General features: G+C 51.8%; 1 protein-coding gene across 1 annotated transcript in view; it reads left to right on the top strand.

Moving 5' to 3' along the window:
• The window catches only part of CHAT (choline O-acetyltransferase), a 55,606-nt gene extending 40,558 nt beyond the window's left edge, over positions 1 to 15,048 (top strand). The window contains exons 10-16 of the mRNA XM_070431939.1: positions 1,180 to 1,280; positions 2,079 to 2,204; positions 4,437 to 4,559; positions 7,327 to 7,468; positions 7,577 to 7,639; positions 10,857 to 10,994; positions 12,700 to 15,048. Of these exons, the coding sequence (XP_070288040.1) occupies positions 1,180 to 1,280; positions 2,079 to 2,204; positions 4,437 to 4,559; positions 7,327 to 7,468; positions 7,577 to 7,639; positions 10,857 to 10,994; positions 12,700 to 12,945 (939 nt within the window). The 3' untranslated portion in view covers positions 12,946 to 15,048. The remainder of the gene's footprint in view (positions 1 to 1,179; positions 1,281 to 2,078; positions 2,205 to 4,436; positions 4,560 to 7,326; positions 7,469 to 7,576; positions 7,640 to 10,856; positions 10,995 to 12,699) is intronic.
• The last annotated feature ends 4,130 nt before the right edge of the window (positions 15,049 to 19,178 follow it).

Genomic DNA, 19,178 nt, shown 5'->3' with positions numbered 1-19,178 from the left:
CCAGGCGAGCTGGAGAAGCCCGCTGGCTTCATGGACAGGAATTGGAAGAACAGAGAGCATCCTGGGACAGAAGGCAGGGGCACTGGGGGAGGGGCTAGAAAAGGGGGGAGCTCTGAGAGACTCTCTGTAGGAAGTTTGAAGAATGGGAGCGAAGACTGGGGCAGCTGGCAGCTGTGGGCCCCTGGGGGAGAGTGGAGACAGTGGGCCCGGTGTGTGCTGTGTGCCGTGTGCCCGGCAGGCTTCAGTAGCTCTCAGTAGCTCGTTCGCTCGCCTGGTTGGTTACGGCTGGTGGGCTAGTGTCTCCTGAGTGTGGCGAGCTGGCTGGGCTCCCGGTGGCCCTGCTTTACTTGGGTGATGCTGTAAGAGTCGATGCTCATTTTCATTCTTTTCTCCCAGTGTTTCTGTGCAGAGTGTGTCCCTTTTCCGTGCCAGCTGACTACAGCCTCTGTAAGATCATGAAAACCCATAAGTACCCATCCCAGTTCCCATGGTCCTTCCATGTGCCTTCTCTGGAGCCCTCAGATCAGTGCTGTGAGACAGCCCTGTCGGAGGCATGTCCGCCAAGAGCGAGCGGAAGCCAGAGGAGGTGCCTGTGGGCCTCTCCCAGCCGCGGCCCCAGCCAGGGTGGAGTCGGGTCCCCGATGCACCTTTTCCTCGCTCCCATCAGGGGAGGTTTTGTTTCTCCCGAGGAATCTGTGTGCCGTCCAGGTTGGAGTGTTATCTTTCATTCGGTCATCCAACAAAATCATTGAGCACCTGCCATGGGATGGACACTGGTCTAGATCCTGGGAATAAAACCAGTGGTGCCCAATCACACAGGGGCCACCAGGCACCCCCTCACACAGTGCAGTAAGGATGGTGGCCCTGCCACCCCCTGTGAAGGGGACTCAGGGCTCACAGACACCTAGGGAACGGGCCCACGACTGACGGAGAGTGTGACCAGCTGTTCAGGGGTCACTGGACCCTCGGCTGCGCCTGCCCTGCCCAGAGCATTTCTGGGAGGGCGCGCGGGGCCTTGCTGAGCGCGATGCCCACAGGCCCGGCCCTGGCAGCGGCGTGCAGTGTTCTTTTCGGGAGATAACGTGCTTCGGTGGCCTCAAGAAGGGGTCCCCTCCGGTGGCCAGGGGCAGGTGTGAAATGCTGACTCCAGAGGCCTGCTCACATCTCTTCTACTTGCAGTTTGTGGTGGGCAGGGACGGCACCTGCGGCGTGGTTTGCGAGCACTCCCCGTTCGACGGCATCGTCCTGGTGCAGTGCGTGGAGCACCTCCTCAAGCACATGTGAGTCTGGGGGCAGCACCTCCCAGCAGCCAAGCGGCCCACGAAACCGGGAGGCCACATGGGGCTGCGCCAGCCTGGAAAGTGTCAGCAAAATTGGATTTGCAAACCAGCTTGAAAGGGACATTTTACACCTTACCTGCCACGGCCAGCGGGTGTAGAGCAGGCAGGGAGAGGCGTGGCAGCGCTTGGCTAACCAGAATCATCTCTTCAGCCCAGGGAGGCTCCCATCCACCCTACTGTGTGCCCGGAGCCTGGGATGGCGGCCTGAAGACCCAGCACAGAGGGAAGGGCTGTAGCTACACCTCCTTCCGTCCATCGGCTGGGCCTCCCTCCCTCGCTTTCGAGCTGGCCAGACTAAGGGCTTCGCTGGCCTTTAAACACATCGCGTTCCTGCTTCATTTACGACTTTGCTCATGCTCTCCTTCTAGAACCTTCTCCCTGAATCTAAGTTCTAAACCTCTTCCATGATGTGGGAGCTCTTTAGGCTCACTGAAAACCCAACCAACCCTTGCAAACAGAACAGCACAGTTTGCTTCAATTTTTCTCCAAATGTTTTATAATTGTTAGTGGTATATGTAGTTGAACAGGAAAATTATTATTAATATTGGCTTTGGAGTCGGGTGGAACTGGAGGGACCCTGGCCTGCCCCTTGCTAGTCTGGGTGGCCTCTGAGCCTCAGGGCAGTGGCTGGGCAGCTCCTGCCCACTGACCCTCCAGCCGCTGGGACGGCTGCGGAGGCCCCGAAGCTGCTGCCCGCAGCCCCAGCACAGGCTGCAGGAGGGCCCTCTTTGCCTGCAGGATGAGCAGCAAGAAGCTGGTCCGAGCTGACTCCGTCAGTGAGCTGCCGGCCCCCCGGAGGCTGAGGTGGAAATGCTCCCCCGTAATTCAAGGCTTCCTAGCTTCCTCCGCAGAAAAACTTCAACGGTAAGGAAAAGCCCGTCTCCTTTGGGGTGATGCTCTGGGGTTACCCCGTGTCCTCCTTCCTGACCTGGCTGCTGAGGCTCCCTGAAGCGTTCCGCCCCCACCCCACATGGAAATGTAGGCAAAGTGAAGGGGGGTTATAAATTGGGGGAAATGGCCTTGCTGAAGGACCCATCATTTCCATAAAATGCAAACGCGCAGCTATTTTTTTCCCAAGGGTTCCACCTGACTGAGCAGAGTCGAGGCGGGGAAACCATCCTGTTGGAGGAGTAATAAACAACTGTTTTGAATAGTTCATTTGAATCCAAGCTACTTCAATTTGCTTGAGTTTACACTGCAACTTGATAAGGGAACTTTTATTCCCAAGGGCAGTTCAGGCCCTAATGGGACCCCAGCAGGGGGGCCAGGGACAGGTGTGGGCCCCTCTGGGGGTGGGGTGCAAGGTGTGGAGAGAGCCGTGGGCTGACAACTGAATCTGGACCTTGGTTAGTCATTCCCTTGTTCAGTGAGTGTGAGTGCATTCATTCGACCAACATATGCAGACTCCAGTCTATGCCAGGCCTGTGCTAAGACTCTGCGGACACAGAGGTGATGTGTCAGGGGCCTGCCCTCCGTACTTTAGTGGGGGAAGTGGACCCCACAGCAAAGGTATGTGATGCAGTAACCCAGACCCACAGAGAACACAGGAGCTGGGTTCTGTGAGGAGCCCTGGAGGACTTTGTGCAGGGGTTTTGAGAGCCAGGAGGAGCCTGTGGGAACAGGGTAGGTGAGCTGGATAGAGTGTGACTGGGCTTGGAGGCCGAGGGGTAGGGAGGACAAGGTCACTGGGAGCTGCTGGAGAGGTTGGAGGGCCTTTGTGGAGGAGGGGTGTCCGCTGTTCATCTCTAAGGTGGTGCTGATATCTCAACCTTGGGCAGCTGTGTGGGGATAAGCCGAGCACTAGGAGGGTGAGCTGGTCGCTGAGCCCAGGGCGAGGGGAGAAGCCTGCTCACTTTTAGGGGTTGGAGCAGGCCTACTTGATCCTGAGGCCCCTAGCTGCTTTCTGGAGGACTGGGAGCAGCCAGAGAGGCCTGTGGGTGGGGAAACAGAGGGTCCTGAGCTGCACATGGAAAAGGGTGGGGTCCGAATGGGCAGAGTCTGGGCAAAAGGTTTCCAGGGGGCCGTGGTGACCGTGAGCTCAGCCTGTGTGGGGCCGGTGAGTCAACGGGCCAGGCGTTCCCATGGGAACGGGCTCTCTGCGTTCTGAGGCCCCAGACCTGGCATGGCCCCACCGAGAGCTGAGGCCACGAGAGCTGAGGCCACGTGTGTGCGGCAGGAGAAACAGTTCCGGGGTGGGGAGGGGGGAGGACGAAGGCAGGGAGCGCCAAGACCAGAGGGAGCGAGTGTGTGAGTGGGGCCAAGGTTGCCCCTAGGGTTCTGCTAGCACATGGCTGGTGGGTGTGTGGTGTGGCACTGCTCCAGTGGGCAGTCAGCCCAGACCCAAAGCTCATTATGAAGGAGGAGATTGGTCATTATTGGGGGGCAGGAAGGGAGAATCCCATGGCCACTATTGGGGGGCAGGAAGGGAAAGACCTGTGGCCACATTGGGGGGCAGGGAGAGGCCAGTGCTCAGGGTTCAGTGTAGATTCGGGGAACCTTCCTGCTACTCTGACAATGACTCACGGGCAGCAAGGGCCTGGGTGTGGCATGGAGCAGCAGCAGCAGTTTCTGGGTAAAATGGATTTTAGGCACCGGCAGGCAGCCTTCGCTGAGTGCAACAGGGATGAGTCTCAGAGAGAAGTGCTACTCGCAGCCATCTGAGAACTGGGCTTTTCCCTGGACAAAGAGGGTTTGCGGATCTGGCAGAATGGCCCGGGTGCCAAAGGAATCCACAGGGAAGCTGGACACACCTTCCAAACAGGCCAATGAACGGCCTCTCCCAGGCTCACTTCTGCAGGGCTGCTAAGATTTGGTTTGTTGGCCGTGTTCTCCCTGCCATGCAAATACCTCTCCTGCCCTCCCTGCAGCCAGGCCCATCTCCCTCGAGCCAGGCAGGCCACCATCCACCCAGCCACGCCCCACCTTCAGTCAAGAGTGAGCCTGGCCCAGCATGCCCTGTGCCACGCTCCGTTCCTGCAGGGCAGGCACCGTCCTGGACCTCTGAGTGCTGGCACCGTGCAGGCTCAAGAGACTTGGTTAGACTCGGATGTGTGCATTCTTTTGCATGAAATCAAACATCTTCTCTTTTTTCCACAGAATAGTAAAGAATCTCGACTTCGTGGTTTATAAGTTTGACCACTACGGGAAAACGTTCATCAAACAGCAGAAGTGCAGCCCCGACGCCTTCATTCAGGTGGCCCTCCAGCTGGCCTTCTACAGGTGAGCGGAGCCGCCCGGGGCTGCGACAAGCTGCTCTGACTCCAGAGTCTAGAAGCACCGGAGGGAGGAAGGCCTCTGTGGGCTGGGGTGCGGGTGGAGAACCAGGGCGGCCTGCTTGGAAGGAGGTGCCACCTCACAGGGTTTCAAGGTGTAAAACCTTCTCAGAAGGGAGAAGGCGTCTCAGTCAGGCAGGTGCCTGAGCAACAGCCAGGGGCACAGAGCACAAAGGCAGGAACGAGCTAACCAAGGCCAGGCCGGCGGTGGGGACATCGGGTTGAGAAGGTGCACCTCCTCCTGAGCTCATCCAGTCCACCTGGTCCCTGTAGCTGCAGCACAACCTCCTGTTTTTCTGGCCTCAATAGTGAAATGGAACTAGCGTCCCTCAGTGGGTCAGGTCAAAGGTTTAGGACTCATCCTTGATTCGTCCTTATCTCTTGGCCCCCACCAACTCAGTTATTTTCCACGTGTCTCTTTGCCTTTCATCCCCATCCACCTCCCTCCCCCTCCGTTGGCCCCTCCAGAGCCCCTGCCACCTCATGCTTGGCCAACCACAGCATGCTCCCCGGGGTCTCTGCCTCCCACCTGGCTCAGTAGATCCTGTCTTCATAAAGCGTGAAGTTGGAAATACGCAAATGAGATTCTCATTTACCACCTTGGACCTCCCAGAGTCCAGGCTTAGCAAGCTCCTATGAGCTGGCTCACCTGGGGTCTCCCCGAAGCTCTCCCGTCTCTGGACCTTTGCTCTGGCTGCGCCTCTGCCGATTCACCTGTCACCACCACTCTTCTCCTGCCAGCTCCTTCCCACGACTCAAGGCCTTTCGTGACCCCTTATCTAAGGCAGGCACCTCAGGCCCCTTGCCACCCAGCCCTCTGTCAGACCATTGTGTCTCTTCCTTTTGTGGCGGTTGTGATTCATGGGAACTACCTTGTCCATTGATTTGTTGACTTTGCTTTCTAGACTGTCCTTCCCAAGCATGACACTCAGGGTACCTTGCACACCTGGCACAGAGTAGGCCTCAGGCACTGAGTCAAATGTGAGAAGACACAACGTGAGTGTCAGCTAGGGGTGGCACGGCCAGGTCTGTGATTTAGAAAAACCTCTATAGTGGTAGGGGGTAAGGGTTGAAGGCAGAGTGTAGACGCTAAGACTAACATGCAAAGTAGATCTTCCTCAAGATAGGGCGCTCCAGGGCTCAGGGCTCCAGGGGCGACAGCTCACAGGCTGGCATGACGGCAAATTGCAGTCGTCCACCAGATCTGCTTTCGGTTTGCAACATCCAGGGACACGAAGTGACCTTGTCTAAAGCTGAGCAAGGCAGTCTCCGCAATGAGCAGGCAGCACGTGTGGGTCCTAGTGGCCTGTGGGGCCATGACTCCTGGGAAAGGGAGCAGCCACTCTGACAATCTGTCTTCTTAACTCATTGGGGAAGTCTGGCGTCACCCCGCATTGCCAGGACACAGACCTTGTCACCATAGAACTGCGGCAGGACCTGTGTCTGGAACTGCAGTCAGTGTCATTCTGATACATAAAAATTGGCTGAAATGGGTCGTGAGGCCAGGGTCCTGCTGGAGCCATGACTGCCCGCCCTCCCCCCTCAGTGAGCACTTCAGAGCTTCAGATCCAAAGCCAAGAGGAACCTACACAGAGCACCCCCTCCGCATGCGATCGTTGCTGTCACTGGACCTGGGCAGGAATGGACGTGGCCAGAGGCTCAGGGGCTCATGAATAGCTAAAACATGGAGAACATTCTCCAGAGTCTAAGCTTTAACAAATTAAAAAACAAAAAAATATCTGCTCCTAGATTCAGTAAGAACCTGGAAGCTGCCTACAGGGAGGTTGACCAGTACCCAGCCAGTGAGGGCGTCTGTTTGCCTCCAGGGACATGGAGACACAGGGAAGGAGCTCCCTGCCAGTGTCCTGGGGAAATGAGATAGAAGGGTAATGGAAGCGTAGTCACTTGTACACCAAGCAAACAGCGCCAAGCACTGTGTCCAGTCGACTTGGCCTTCCGCCCTCCTGGAGGCCACCCAACGTGGGAGAGACAGACCTGAGGAGGCCGAGACCCAGGGCTGTCACTGCTCTTCTTCTCAGTTCTGTGTCTTTCCCTCCCCCAACCCCCAAACCAAGGACTTTACTGACTGGTAAAGAAAGGTGTGTGCCAGCCAGGTCTGCAAGCGCAAGCCTAGGGTGCTGGTCTGGTTCGTGCCTAAGGAAGAGAGGGCCCCTGGCTGTTGGGGGGAGTGGCCTGCTGTCCTGTCGCGGCTTTCCAGAGGAAAGGCGCACCCAGGGGTGCCCAGGGTTCTGTGGGGAGCCCAGGTGCTTCTGGACTTCACACCCATGACCACTGAGGCCCCTCCTTGCCTCCATCCATAGTCCATGCGTGAATTGTTTTAAATAAAACAGGATTCTCTCGGGGGCGTGAATGATTAATTACACAATTATTCTATTCTGTGCTATTAATCAAAGATTCATCAGGTCTTGCAGAAAATTCTAGGTTTCCCACTAGGTTGGTATTATTTACAGCTACTTTGTATTTTGCTTTATACCTGTGCAGTGTCACTACTGTATGGAAATGAACATAGCTCTTAATATTAGCGACTCCGGCATTCATCTTGGGAAGCCTCCTAGAGCTCTATTACCGTTAAAATGAAATACTCTGCCAAGCAAAGCCAGGACTGTAAAACTAAAGCCGCCCGGGCTATCTTTCTCCCTGTTTCTGAGTCCCTGAGGATGCATCACCTTTGCACTCATCCCTCATCTGTGCAGGCTCCATCGCAGACTCGTGCCCACCTATGAGAGCGCATCCATCCGTCGCTTCCGGGAGGGACGGGTGGACAACATTCGATCGGCCACTCCAGAAGCACTGAGGTTTGTGAAAGCTGTCACAGACCACGAGGCTGCTGTGCCGGTAAGCCCCGCTCCATCTGAGGGGTCTCCAGGGAGCCGCCCCTTCGGCCTGCTCGTCACTGAGCAGCCTCTTAACACCCCACATGCTTCAAGTCTGGTCTGTTTGCAGGATTCCGAAAAGCTGCTGCTCCTGAAGAGTGCCATCCGCGCCCAGACGGAGTACACAGTCATGGTGAGTGCCAGTGCACAGGCCGGGTGAGTGCCCAGGCTCTGCCACGCCTGAGCACATGACCGTGGGCTATGCCAGGACAGGCCCCCAGCACAGGCTGGGTGGCAGCTGAGCCACCAACTGTCCAGCTACTTGGCAAGGCCACCTGGCTCTCAGAACCTCCTCCCTCTTATTTTTAGAGCCTAGGTAACACACCACTCCTGCCTTCTACAGGGATTTCATGAGAATACAATGAATGGGCTTTGAAACAAGAACAATAATAATAGCACCAACTATGCATAGAAATTTTCACTTTATACAAGAGAAGTCAAATGCGAGGGGATTGCACCTGGGCCTGGTAAGCTGCAGTGGCCTGCACACCACGCACAGTCACAGGCCAGGCAGCGTCAATCCCACCCAGGCCTGATTTTGCCTTCTTATTCTCCATGCTTTTATTTATGCTGCCTATACTGGTAAATATAAAGTCAGTGAAAATTAATAGTGACATTAAAATTGTAAGGGAAATGTTTCCTTAGTTTAGAGAAATGATTTATTTTTTTAGCACTGCAAGCCAGCATACAAACAATAGAGAATAAGCTAGGGCTGGTGATCAATATATTAATTGCAAATCATTCTGATACAGCCTTTGAAAAGAAGTTGACCAGATTTCACTCTATATAGTTGAAAGCAAGTACAATGCAAATCTGGGTTTTAGAACTAGCCAATGTAGATGTTTCTCCTTTTCAGGGCACGGATCCTCTAGAATAGGTCCCTAATTCCTCTGAAGAGTGAAGTGTTTGTTCTGTTTGGGGAAAAGCAAGCTCACTCTCATGTATCCAATAGGTATTTTTTGGTTTCTGCTTTATGCCAGATAAAGTGCTGGGTGTTAGGAAATAAAAAATGCAGTCCGTAAATCCTGTCATTAGGGAGTTTCCTGAAGACTTCCTGGAGGAGGAGGTGCTTAATATGAGACTTGAAAGATGAGGAGGTTCTTGTAACAGACATAGAACAAGAGGATGGCCCAGAAGGGATCAGCATGTGCAAAGATTAAGTCTTGAGGGAACAAGACACATTGGAGGAAAAGCAATAGCTCAGTGTGTGCACGTTGGCAAGCACATTCTCACTCTTCTCATCTTTTCAGGGCTTTATTCTCAAATATAAACAGGCAGCCATAAAGCAGAACTAAGAAAGTCAATGCCAAGTGTTCTGAGTGGTTGCCTCTGGGGAGTGGGAAACAGTGCTGGCAAGGTGACATAAGCCTTTGGTTTATTTGGGTTATTAAACTATATAAATATATGACTTTGATAATAATTTCAACTTTTAGGAAAAATTTTAGAAAACTATCCTCCAAAGCATTACCATAGGGTTACTTTGTGTTAACTATTTTAAGTTGATGGGAACAACTAAAGAGAGAGATAGGGGATGGGGAGAGGAGAGCTATGAAGATGCTTTGTGGGTAAGTCTGGTGCCTGATTGGCCATGCCCGGGAAGGGACAGGGGAAGGCACCAAGGAGCCCTCAAAATATCTGGCAAGTATATTCGGCAGTGGCGGTGGAGAAAGGAAATTCCAGTGAAGGAGCAAATGTGGTCCAGGCCCCCATCCCATGTTTTCACAGCACCTATCGTTTCCTTCATAGCACTGACCTCGGTTGTTAATCACAGTTTATTTGAATGGTTGCTTAATATCTGCCTCCCACCACACATAAGGCTCCATGAAGGTTGAGTCTAGGACTGCCTTGTTCTCTCTTGTCACTCCAGTGCCCAGCCACATCAGGCACATAGTAGGCACTCAATTAAGATTCTCTGAATGAATGAAAGACTGTATGGTGAGTCATTGTACTCATTATTGCTCATGGCTCTAATCCAAATAATCTGTTAAATCAACACCAGTTGCTAAGTTCAGAGATGGTGAAAACAGGGGTGGGCTGGCTGTTGCACAGAGTAGCTGCTTCTATCAATCTACAGAAGTCAGCGATTACACAGAGAAGCCAGAAGTGCACTCTACTTCCTAGAGGGGCTCCGTCCTTCCCCTGTCCTACTGGGGCACGTCTAATGTGAGCTGTGGTTGTATAACATGTCTTTTCAGCCTGTAATTAGGTGCATTTGGAGACTGGGGCCTCTGAGTCATCTTTATGCTTTCATTCCCAACTGAAAGAGAATAGCTGTCAAATCCAAGCGTGCCTTGTAAACCGGAACAAAGTTCACTGTGATGGGAGGTTTCCTCTTATGTGGGGCTTAACAGCTAAGTGACCAACTTACGTAACTGTGACCGCGCTCCCCCCCCCCCCCCCCCCCGCCCCACGCCAAGAGTTATTCACAATTGCCTTGATGTTGACCCAGAAGTTTTCACTGTCCGTCAGAGGTGGCTCCCACCAAATTGTCCCAAACAGACATGTAATTCAGGCAAAACCAGTGTGTGTGCTACACATGCAGCCTCGAGTGGGAAAGCTGTAGAATGAGTGGGCCCTGGCCCACTGCCCACTCCCAGCCACACCATCACCCTGAGCGCCTCCGACAGAGCATCTTATCCTTTGATAAGAACTCAAATACCTTGTGATGATAAAAAGAAAAAACGTTTCTTCATTCAACAAACTTTCCCCTTGAAAATGTCAGCTGAGCCTCTGATAAGATGTCCACTTTCTGTCTCAAAATGACTTCTTGGATTTTTAATCATTGAGTTGAATTGGTCCTGGGCCCATGAAATAGCTGCCAAGATTCAGGAACAGATCTTAACACACTCTGTCCTCATTCCTCGGGCTCCCGCTGGAGGCTAAGGTGTTGGTTGTGGTGAGAGTCTGCGCAGTGACAGCCTGGGCATCCCTCGCCAGGCCTGCATGGGGCTGGGCGGTCCCTGGGCCCTGCACTAGGCTTCTTCTTCCCAGACTCCTTCCCTTCCCTACCCGAGAAGGAGTGGGATGGCCAGGCCAGCCTGCTCCTTTCACTCAGAGCCCCAAGTGGCTGTGATGGCACATGTCAGCAGGACCACGGGAGGGGACTCAGACGCACATGAGAAAGCAGCCAGGTCTGCACTCATCCTGGGGACGTAAAGTGCACAAGGGCCCGAGGAGCAGAGGCCACACGGTAAAGCGGTCAGCCGGGGCCGCCGCCCACACACTGCCCGCAGCAAGCACTGCGGTTACTGTGGCCATTGGAGTCCCGCTTAGCACTGCGGACGGAGAGGAGGGGAAAAGGCACGTGGGAGCCACGTCTCGTTTCCTATTCTTTGTTCCCTGCTGCCCAGGCCATCACAGGGATGGCCATCGACAACCACCTGCTGGGGCTGCGGGAGCTGGCCCGGGACGTGTGCAAGGAGCTGCCGGAGATGTTCACGGATGAGACATACTTGACGAGCAACCGATTCATCCTCTCCACCAGCCAGGTAAAGCCCCGTGGTGCCCGTCGCCCAACAAGCCACTCAGTGTCACGAGTGGGCTTTCTAAAGAGCTTGGTGAATAGGGCCCTGGCTGAAGTCAGGCAAGACCGTATCTCAACCTCACGAGCTTTGTGACTTTCTGCAAAATGACCTAAATGATCAGAGTGCTGGGTGTCATCTTCTAAGTGGGGGTAATGACAGACGCCCCCTTAGCAGAGGTGGACAGGACAGGCAGCACCCAGTCTGGTGCCCTAACCATCACACTACTGTCTTTCAGTCTGCTACCCCCCCAAGCCCGACAGGCCCAGAGTGAAGCTCTGGCCCAGCGAGGTGCGATGAGGGAGGTGGAAAGCCCAGCCCAGGGCCCGGCCGACAGGGCCCTCCAAGCAGGACACAGCTATTGTTATAAAGGCCGTGCAACCCGCAGCAGGTGTGAGCTGCCAGCCGGCGGCTCCTAACCAGCACCGCAGGTTATCCTGTGGAGGATCACTGTCACAGAGGCAGGATGAAATCATTCGAGAAAGGCAGCCGTTAGGAGAGAAAGCACCCCCTCCCCCAATACATCAATTTACTAAAAGTCCACCTCATCTGTGAAAGGCTGGACATGGGCAATAAAAGGAGCTCATAGCACGTGTTTGAGGATAAAAGCCCACGCAGTAATTTGATTTTCTCATTACTGCAGTGAGCTCAATGACGTGGTTAAACGAGGGCAGAAAGAACATAAATTCTTCAGGAAGCCATCCGTGGGCGAGAAGTGCTTTGGCATGGCTTTCTGGCCTGCGGCTGACGCATGGCAAATTTATCTGACAAGGCGGGGACTCTATTAGCAAGACTAATGGTTTGTTCTGCCCGTTAAAAAAAAAAACAACAACACAAAAAAACAGTGTCATTTCTGAAGGCCCGAGTACATGGTGCCCAGACCTATGGGTTTAAAACAGACCGCCCTGCACCTGCCCCCGAATGTGGTCCATTTCCCCCCAAGACACGCTAATAAAGTCAAGGGGGTACGGTGGGTTTTTTCCATGGAAATGAACATTTATGACTTGAATGCCTTCAGAAACACATTTTCTGGGTTTGTGATCCGGATTACAAAATCTCGACGCTCTGAATTAAAAACATATTAGGTGCATAACTAAGTGTCCAATTGATGGCAAACTTTGAAACACCAGAGCTGAGTAACTGTGCGTGCCAGGCCATGGGGAGAAAAATCAGACCAGCCAAGCAGTGCTGACAGTAATTACGGATGTGGGGGGATCGACAGAGGCGACGGGCCAGATTTCCTCCAGTTCATCAATTACCCCCTCTGGGAAGCCACTGAGCCGGTGGGTGTCACCAGGGTGCCATTTAGTAAATTACCCTGATTGCCTCGGTGCCTCGAACGGCCCCCAGGTGAGAGAGAGACTCAGCCGAGACCCAGCGGCAGGTGCATCTGGTAGCTCCTGACTCCACACGCAGAGCAGATTTCACACCAGGGAGTGGCTGATGGCCCCTCTTCTCCTGACGTCGTGCGGTGAGATGGGCTTGTTATGACTCTGGCCGTGGCCATCATGCTGACGCAGTCGGTTGGTTTGGTTAATTCAGTCAAACGCCCGGGTGGAAAATAGTCCGAGAAGCAAATATTCCATGGAGGCCACCGTGCCAGACGCCCTTCACTCCAGCGGGCTGCGGGTGGTATTTGGGAGCCAGGGCTGCTGACCTGTCCTCTCCCCAGGTGCCCACCACCATGGAGATGTTTTGCTGCTATGGGCCTGTGGTGCCCGACGGGTACGGCGCCTGCTACAACCCCCAGCCCGAGAGCATCCTTTTCTGCGTCTCTAGCTTCCACAGCTGCCCGGAGACCTCTTCCACCAAGTTTGCGAAGGCCGTGGAAGACAGCCTCGCGGAGATGGGCGGCCTCTGCAGCCCGCCCCCATCCGCTGCCAGCAAGCCGCTGGTGACAAAGGAAAAGTGCCACTAACTGAGACTCCCACAGCCTAGCATTCTGCAGCTGCCAGACCCTTGCTGAACCCCTCTCCCAACCCTCGCCCCAGCTTTCTGCAGCTCCCCTGTCCTCGGGGCCCCATGCCAGCACAGTGAGATCCCCCAGAGCGGAGTGTCTGCAGGAGAGTGTCCCTGTGCGCAGGAGTGTCCTCAGCTACAGAAGGCGGCTGGCCGGGCACTGATAACATTGCACAGGAGAGAAGAGCAGCCTGGCTCAGAAGGGGTCAGGTGAGGTGGGACGGGCACACTGACTTCCCTCACTTGCTGCCAGCAGGACCTAGCACGGCTGGGTCATGTTTTGCCCAACGGAAGGAAGAATGAGTTGCCTTATTAAGTGCAATGTACCTAGTGAATCATGAGGGAAGAGGCTAATCCAGGTCATTGCCTCTTTTCTTTTGGGGAGAAGTAGGGGCTTTGTTTTTGGATTCAAAGCAGCCTAATCATTCACAGGGCCTGCGCTGAGCTCACATTTAGCTGGGTAAGCACCCCTCCCCGCCTCCCCTCCCCTGACACACACGTACACAGCCCAAGTTAATGTAAAATAGGGACCTGGGCCCACGAAAACATTGCCCCTTTGCCTCCCAGGGGCAGCCTTCCATGGAGCTCAGCTTCTGATCTGGCTACTCTGGAGGGAACAACTCCCTGACCCTGCCCCTGCCCCGGGGACCTGCTGCTCGCTGCCTCCCAGGGCCTCGTGCAGTCCCGGGTGAGGAAACACTCAGGCCGGGGCAAGCACGGAGGGAGAGAGGGCCCTCCGCTGCCCACAGGCCCTGCACTGGCGTTTCCTCTGGTTGCTTCCTCACTCCCCTTCACTCAGAACAGGCCCCGCTATGGGATCTGCCTTTTAGAGGAGATGAGAGAGGGTTGCGTTGGGAGTTTTCTGTTGTTTACTTGTTTGTTTTATTCATCCTTAGAGAGGCTTTTAAGAGCACTGCTGTGGCATCCATTTCAAGAAATGATCGTAGTGGCCCCAGCAGGGCATCCTTGGAGGATGCTGTCCGGGGATTCTGACTAAACCCATGTGGAGGTCCCTGGGCAGGGCTCTCTGCCGGTCTCGGGGCTGAGGGGCCAGCGGGCCAGGAGGGGGACCTGCCACGTCCAGAGCCAACCCTGATGGAGGGGCAGACAGTCCACAGAACCTGAGTACAGACTGTCCTGGAGGCTGTGATCAGCGAGGAGGTCTCCCCACCGGGGCACATTTTTATGGGAAATCTAAAAGGCACTGAGCAGGGAGAACAATCAAACTGCACGTCGCTGAGGCAGCTGCCTCTGTCCAGAGGAGGCTCTCGCCACTGCGGGTTCCTGGGTGGGGCGGGTCCTGAGAAGTCACCCCGAACCCCACCTGCCCATCCTGCTGTGCTCTGTGCCGTTCTGAGCACCCACTCTGGCCCCTTTATGGGCCGCTGTGCGTGCTGCCTGCACTCAGCCCGTGCTGAAGCGGGCAGGGCAGGGAGGGGGCAGGCATTTTGACCTTTGCTCAGCTCGTTGAAAACAAGCAGCCACAAGCAGTCAAGTCCTTGAGGCCCAGGTTTTGGATTGAGAACTTGGGTGGGAGATTCCGGGACTGCCCATTGAAGTCATGGGTCTGTAGGTGCTCGCTCCTGCCCTCAGACATCACCTTCCTGCTCCCCTTGGACGTGGCAGCCAAGAGTCCAGGGCACACCGGGGAGCTGCTGCCCCTCTGTAAACGGACCCAGAGCCACTGGTCTGTTCTCACCGAGGACCACCGTGCAGACCTGCCTTCTCTTCTGGTTTCCCTCCGAGGGTTTCTGGGCAGACAGAGATCTCCAGTCTGGGGCCCAGGGAGCCTCCTCACAGGGGAACGAGAATGTGCCAACCTTGTGAGGCTGTGAGGATGGTAGATGGTGTGTGTGAAGAAGGGCTTACACAGCAGGTGGGCACTGGTGCCCACTGTCAGGATGGGGTTCCCCAGTGGGCACTGTGAGAGGGATTTTTATTTCAAACTTCTTATACTGATTTGACAGAATCAAACTCACACCTGCCATTCTTTGAGCTGAGGAAGGAAACCGACTCAGGTATCAGGTATCAGCCATGTGCTGCGGGGGCTTCGAGAAGTGTGAAGGGCCATGGGGGGGGGGGAGGGATCCCTCCGCTTGGGGAGGGGCTGGGAGCTGGTCTTCCGCCTCCAAGCACAGGTGGGTGCACAGAGTCTTTATGCAAAGGTGACAGTGAGCCATGGTCACGGGCATCTCTGTGGGGACCCTGGTAAAGGAGACCTCCCCAGAAAGAAGGCAAATGAAACCTGGAGACAGTCATTTGGGGGGCAGTGCTGCATCATAAAAGTGCATTTGGCCACCTTACAATATGCTATGTTGCCAAAACATGTCATTATTTGAGTTCTATTTTTATAAGATAGTTTTAGATTTATGGCAATAATCATATGTGCATTTATAGCCTTTCCATTCTGAATTATAGTTTTGTGCTTTAAATAAATCTATATATGACTAAAGAACTGTATATTTAAAACACTATATTCAAATTACTTAAAGACTATAAGTCTGTATTCAATAAAAAGTAATGCCAAGAAAGATGGTGTTGGCCGTTGTTTCTTCCCAGAAATGCTATTAAAATTTTGGCATAAATCTTGTGAGCTGGGTCAGCAATTCATTTGCCTTTGTCTGAGGTCTGTCCGCAGCAGCGGTGGGTGTCCCAGGTACGGGGACTGAGAAAGGGGAGGGAGGAGCTTTGTCTTCCCTGGTGTGTGGGTGTGGCACGCCACCCTGGGGCTGCTGAGGGGCAGGGAAGCTTCATTGGGTGTTTGTGATAAGGTTGGCAGCAAGCTGGTGTCGAGTTGGGTGCCTCCATTTGGGCTCGCACAACATGCAGAGGTACAATGGAGTGGAGGGAAAGCACCAGGCACAGAGGTGGGATGCCTGAAATAGGAACCCAGCTCTGTCTCTAACTTACCATGGGCTTTGGGGATATCATTTCATCTATCTAACCCTCAGCTTCCCAATCTGTAAAATGGGCATGTTGATATCAGCACTACCCACTCCCAGGGTTGTGATGCGATGACATAAGATGGTTATTGTATGAAAGCTTCCTACAGGTCCCTGTGCACACAGGTGCCCTCAGCCTGCAAAACCCCAAGATACATTCCGAGCTGCAAGACCTCTGTAATCCTCAAAACCAGAACAGAAATTCCTCCAAACAGAAGCCCCAGCGCTTCCCAATCAGAGCCTAAAAAGAACCTCAAAGTGTATGATTTATGTGATTGGGATGAGGAAAAGGCATTATCCAAAAAGATGCGGGCTAGGATGTTCCACAGCGAATGGAAGATAGGAAGGCCCAGGATCTAAGAAACCTGGGTTTGCTCTTATCACATATATCACAACTGGACCAGAAATAATCAGCTGTAGACAGCAGAGAAGGGTGTGACGGTCAACATACAAAATGCTGCCACCCGCTCCTTGTTGTCTCTGCAGGTCCTGTGGGGTGGATGTTGGTCAATTCAGGTTGAAATGCAGGGAAGAGTCCTTCCCAGTTTCACAAGAGGAACCAGAAGTTTCCAAATTACTCCTAAGCAGTTCTCCTTGGGGGTCAGGTGAGAATCAGGGTCAGGTTTCCTTTATAGATTCAGCCCATTCCCTGGTTGTGTTTCTCTGCGTTGTCCTTCTAACGTGAGCAGGATGGGCCATATGCCACCCCAGGGGGCCTCCCACCGCATAAGAGGACCTTTCTCGAAGCTCTGGTCTTCTCTGCTGCCCAGGACCAGCTCTCTCCTTGTTTTTTGGGTTTTTTTCCTACTGCTTCTCCCATCTCCTTGTGGGATTTCACTTCCTATTTCTGTACCTTATGTCATTGGGACCCAGGATTCTGTTTGGTCTCTAATTTCTTATATTAAAGGAGCAGGAAAACAGCCAGCTGAGCTGATGCAGACAGGCCCCCTACCCCTACAAAAAAAAACATACAAATAAAGAGAAAATTCTTTTAAACACAGAGATCACTTCGAGAAAGAAATCCTCACATGCCAGGAAAAAAAGAAGGATGTGCAACACAGAGCAGTGAGCAGGAGCTAAAGGTAAATACAACCAGATACAGACCTCAGAGGCTGACGCCCTGCAAGTTTAAAAGGGCATAACCTCAGCCCATGCAAGGTGGGAAATACAGCCCAACTCCCCAGGTAAAACTGTAACCTCAGAGAGGCATCCCAGCCCTACAGAAAGGACCAGAGACCTCTTCCCACCAACCCAGGGGAGCACCGGGAAACCACGCCGTTCACTCAGAGCTGTAGGTAATGGAAAAAATGCATCAATGAGAAATTTAACTATAAACTGTGTCATATGTGGATGTGGAGTCTGAATTTATACAAGTTAAATGTAAAGCTGGAATTACAAGCCAATAATTTGTTTTAATTGCCCGGGTCAATAAGACCCGAAGGGTCTCAGAAGAAGCAAATGCAAAACCACTTTCCACAGCCACGAACACCACAAACACCCACAGGGGGAAAGTCCTCCATTAAAGATGAGCTCACAATCAAACAATACAAATGGCATAAGAATGGCTCACTAGAGGGAAAGTGGCAGATAAAACAAACAGGAAAATTAACATCATAAAGACTGGAGATAATAGATGACTCAAAAAAATGCTATAAAATCAATGTCTAACATTAAAAATAAATAAAAATAGAGAGAAGATACATGTAGGAGTTCAAAGGGGAAACAGTAGAGAGAATGGGGGCAGGGGGAATGGAGGAGTACTGTTCAAAGAGAAAATGGCTAAGAATATTCCAGTCAGAGAAACACATCTTTCTAAAACTCATGGTTCAAAGAAAAACTAACACAATTTTAAAATTTAGAGCAGAATGATAATAAAGATACTGCATATCAAAACCTCTGGGATATAACAAAAGTCATGTTTTCAGAGAAATTTATATGTTAAAATACTTACATCAGAAAAGAAGTCTGAAAATTGATGAACTAAGTGTAACTTAGAAAGTAAAAATTTTCCCTGCTGGCTTGGCTCTGTGGTTGAGTGTCAACCTATGAACCAGGATGTCACGGTTCAATTCCTGGTTAGAGCACATGCCCAGGTTGTGGGCTCGATCCCCAGTGTGGGGCGTGCAGGAGGCAGCCAATCGATGATTCTCTCTCATCACTGATGTTCCTATCTCTCTTCCTCTCTGAAGTCAATAAATATATTTTTAAAGTAAAAATTTTTTAAAGGAGTCAAACAATAAACTCAAAGAAAGCAGAAGAAACAGTAAACTCAAATAAAGTAATAAAGATTAAACAGCTATCAATACAGAATTAGAATATTCCAAAAATTCATATGGAACCACAAGAGAACCTGAATAGCCACAGCAATCTTGAGAAAGAAGAGCAAAGTTGGAGGAATCATGTTACCTGATATCAAACTATACTACAAGGCCAAAGTGATCAAAACACCATGTACTGGCAATAAAACAGACATATAGTCAGTGATGGCGAACCTATGACACGCGTGTCAGAGGTGACATGCGAACTCATTTTTTTGGTTGATTTTTCTTTGTTAAATGGCATTTAAATATATAAAATAAATATCAAAAATATAAATCTTTGTTTTACTATGGTTGCAAATATCAAAAAATTTCTATATGTGACACGGCACCAGAGTTAAGTTAGGGTTTTTCAAAATGCTGACACGCCGAGCTCAAAAGGTTCGCCATCACTGATAGATATATGGAACAGAATAGAGAGCCCAGAAATAAGCTCACAATTTTATGGTCAATTAATATTTGACAAAGGAGGCAAAAAAAATACAATGGGGTAAAGACAGTCAATTTAATAAATGGTGTTAGGAAAATTGGACAGATACAGGCAAAAAAAAAAAAGAAAAAGAAAAAGAAACCATTATCTTACACCATACCCAAGAATAAACTCAAAATAGATAAAAGATTTAAATATTAAACTCAAAACCATAAAAATCCTAGAAGAAAACATAGGCAGTAAAATCTCAGACATTTCTCATAGTAATATTTTTTTTCTGATATATCTCCTTGGGCAAAAGTAACAAAGGGAAAAATAAGCAACTAGGACCACATCAAACTGAAATATTTTTGCCTAGCAAGAGAAACGATCAGCAAAATGAAAAGACAGCCCACTAAATGGGAAAACATATTCGTCAATGATACATCTGATAAGGGGTTAATAACCAAAATTTATAAAGAACTCATACAACTCAATGCCAGAAAAACAAACAATCCAATTA

This window comes from Myotis yumanensis, unplaced genomic scaffold, assembly GCF_028538775.1.
Source record: "Myotis yumanensis isolate MYYU_CA2020_CCGP unplaced genomic scaffold, mMyoYum1.0.hap1 SCAF_13, whole genome shotgun sequence".
NCBI lineage: Eukaryota > Metazoa > Chordata > Mammalia > Chiroptera > Vespertilionidae > Myotis > Myotis yumanensis.
The sequence above is the reverse complement of the archived record's forward strand: the minus strand, read 5'-3'. Positions and strand labels throughout refer to the sequence as shown.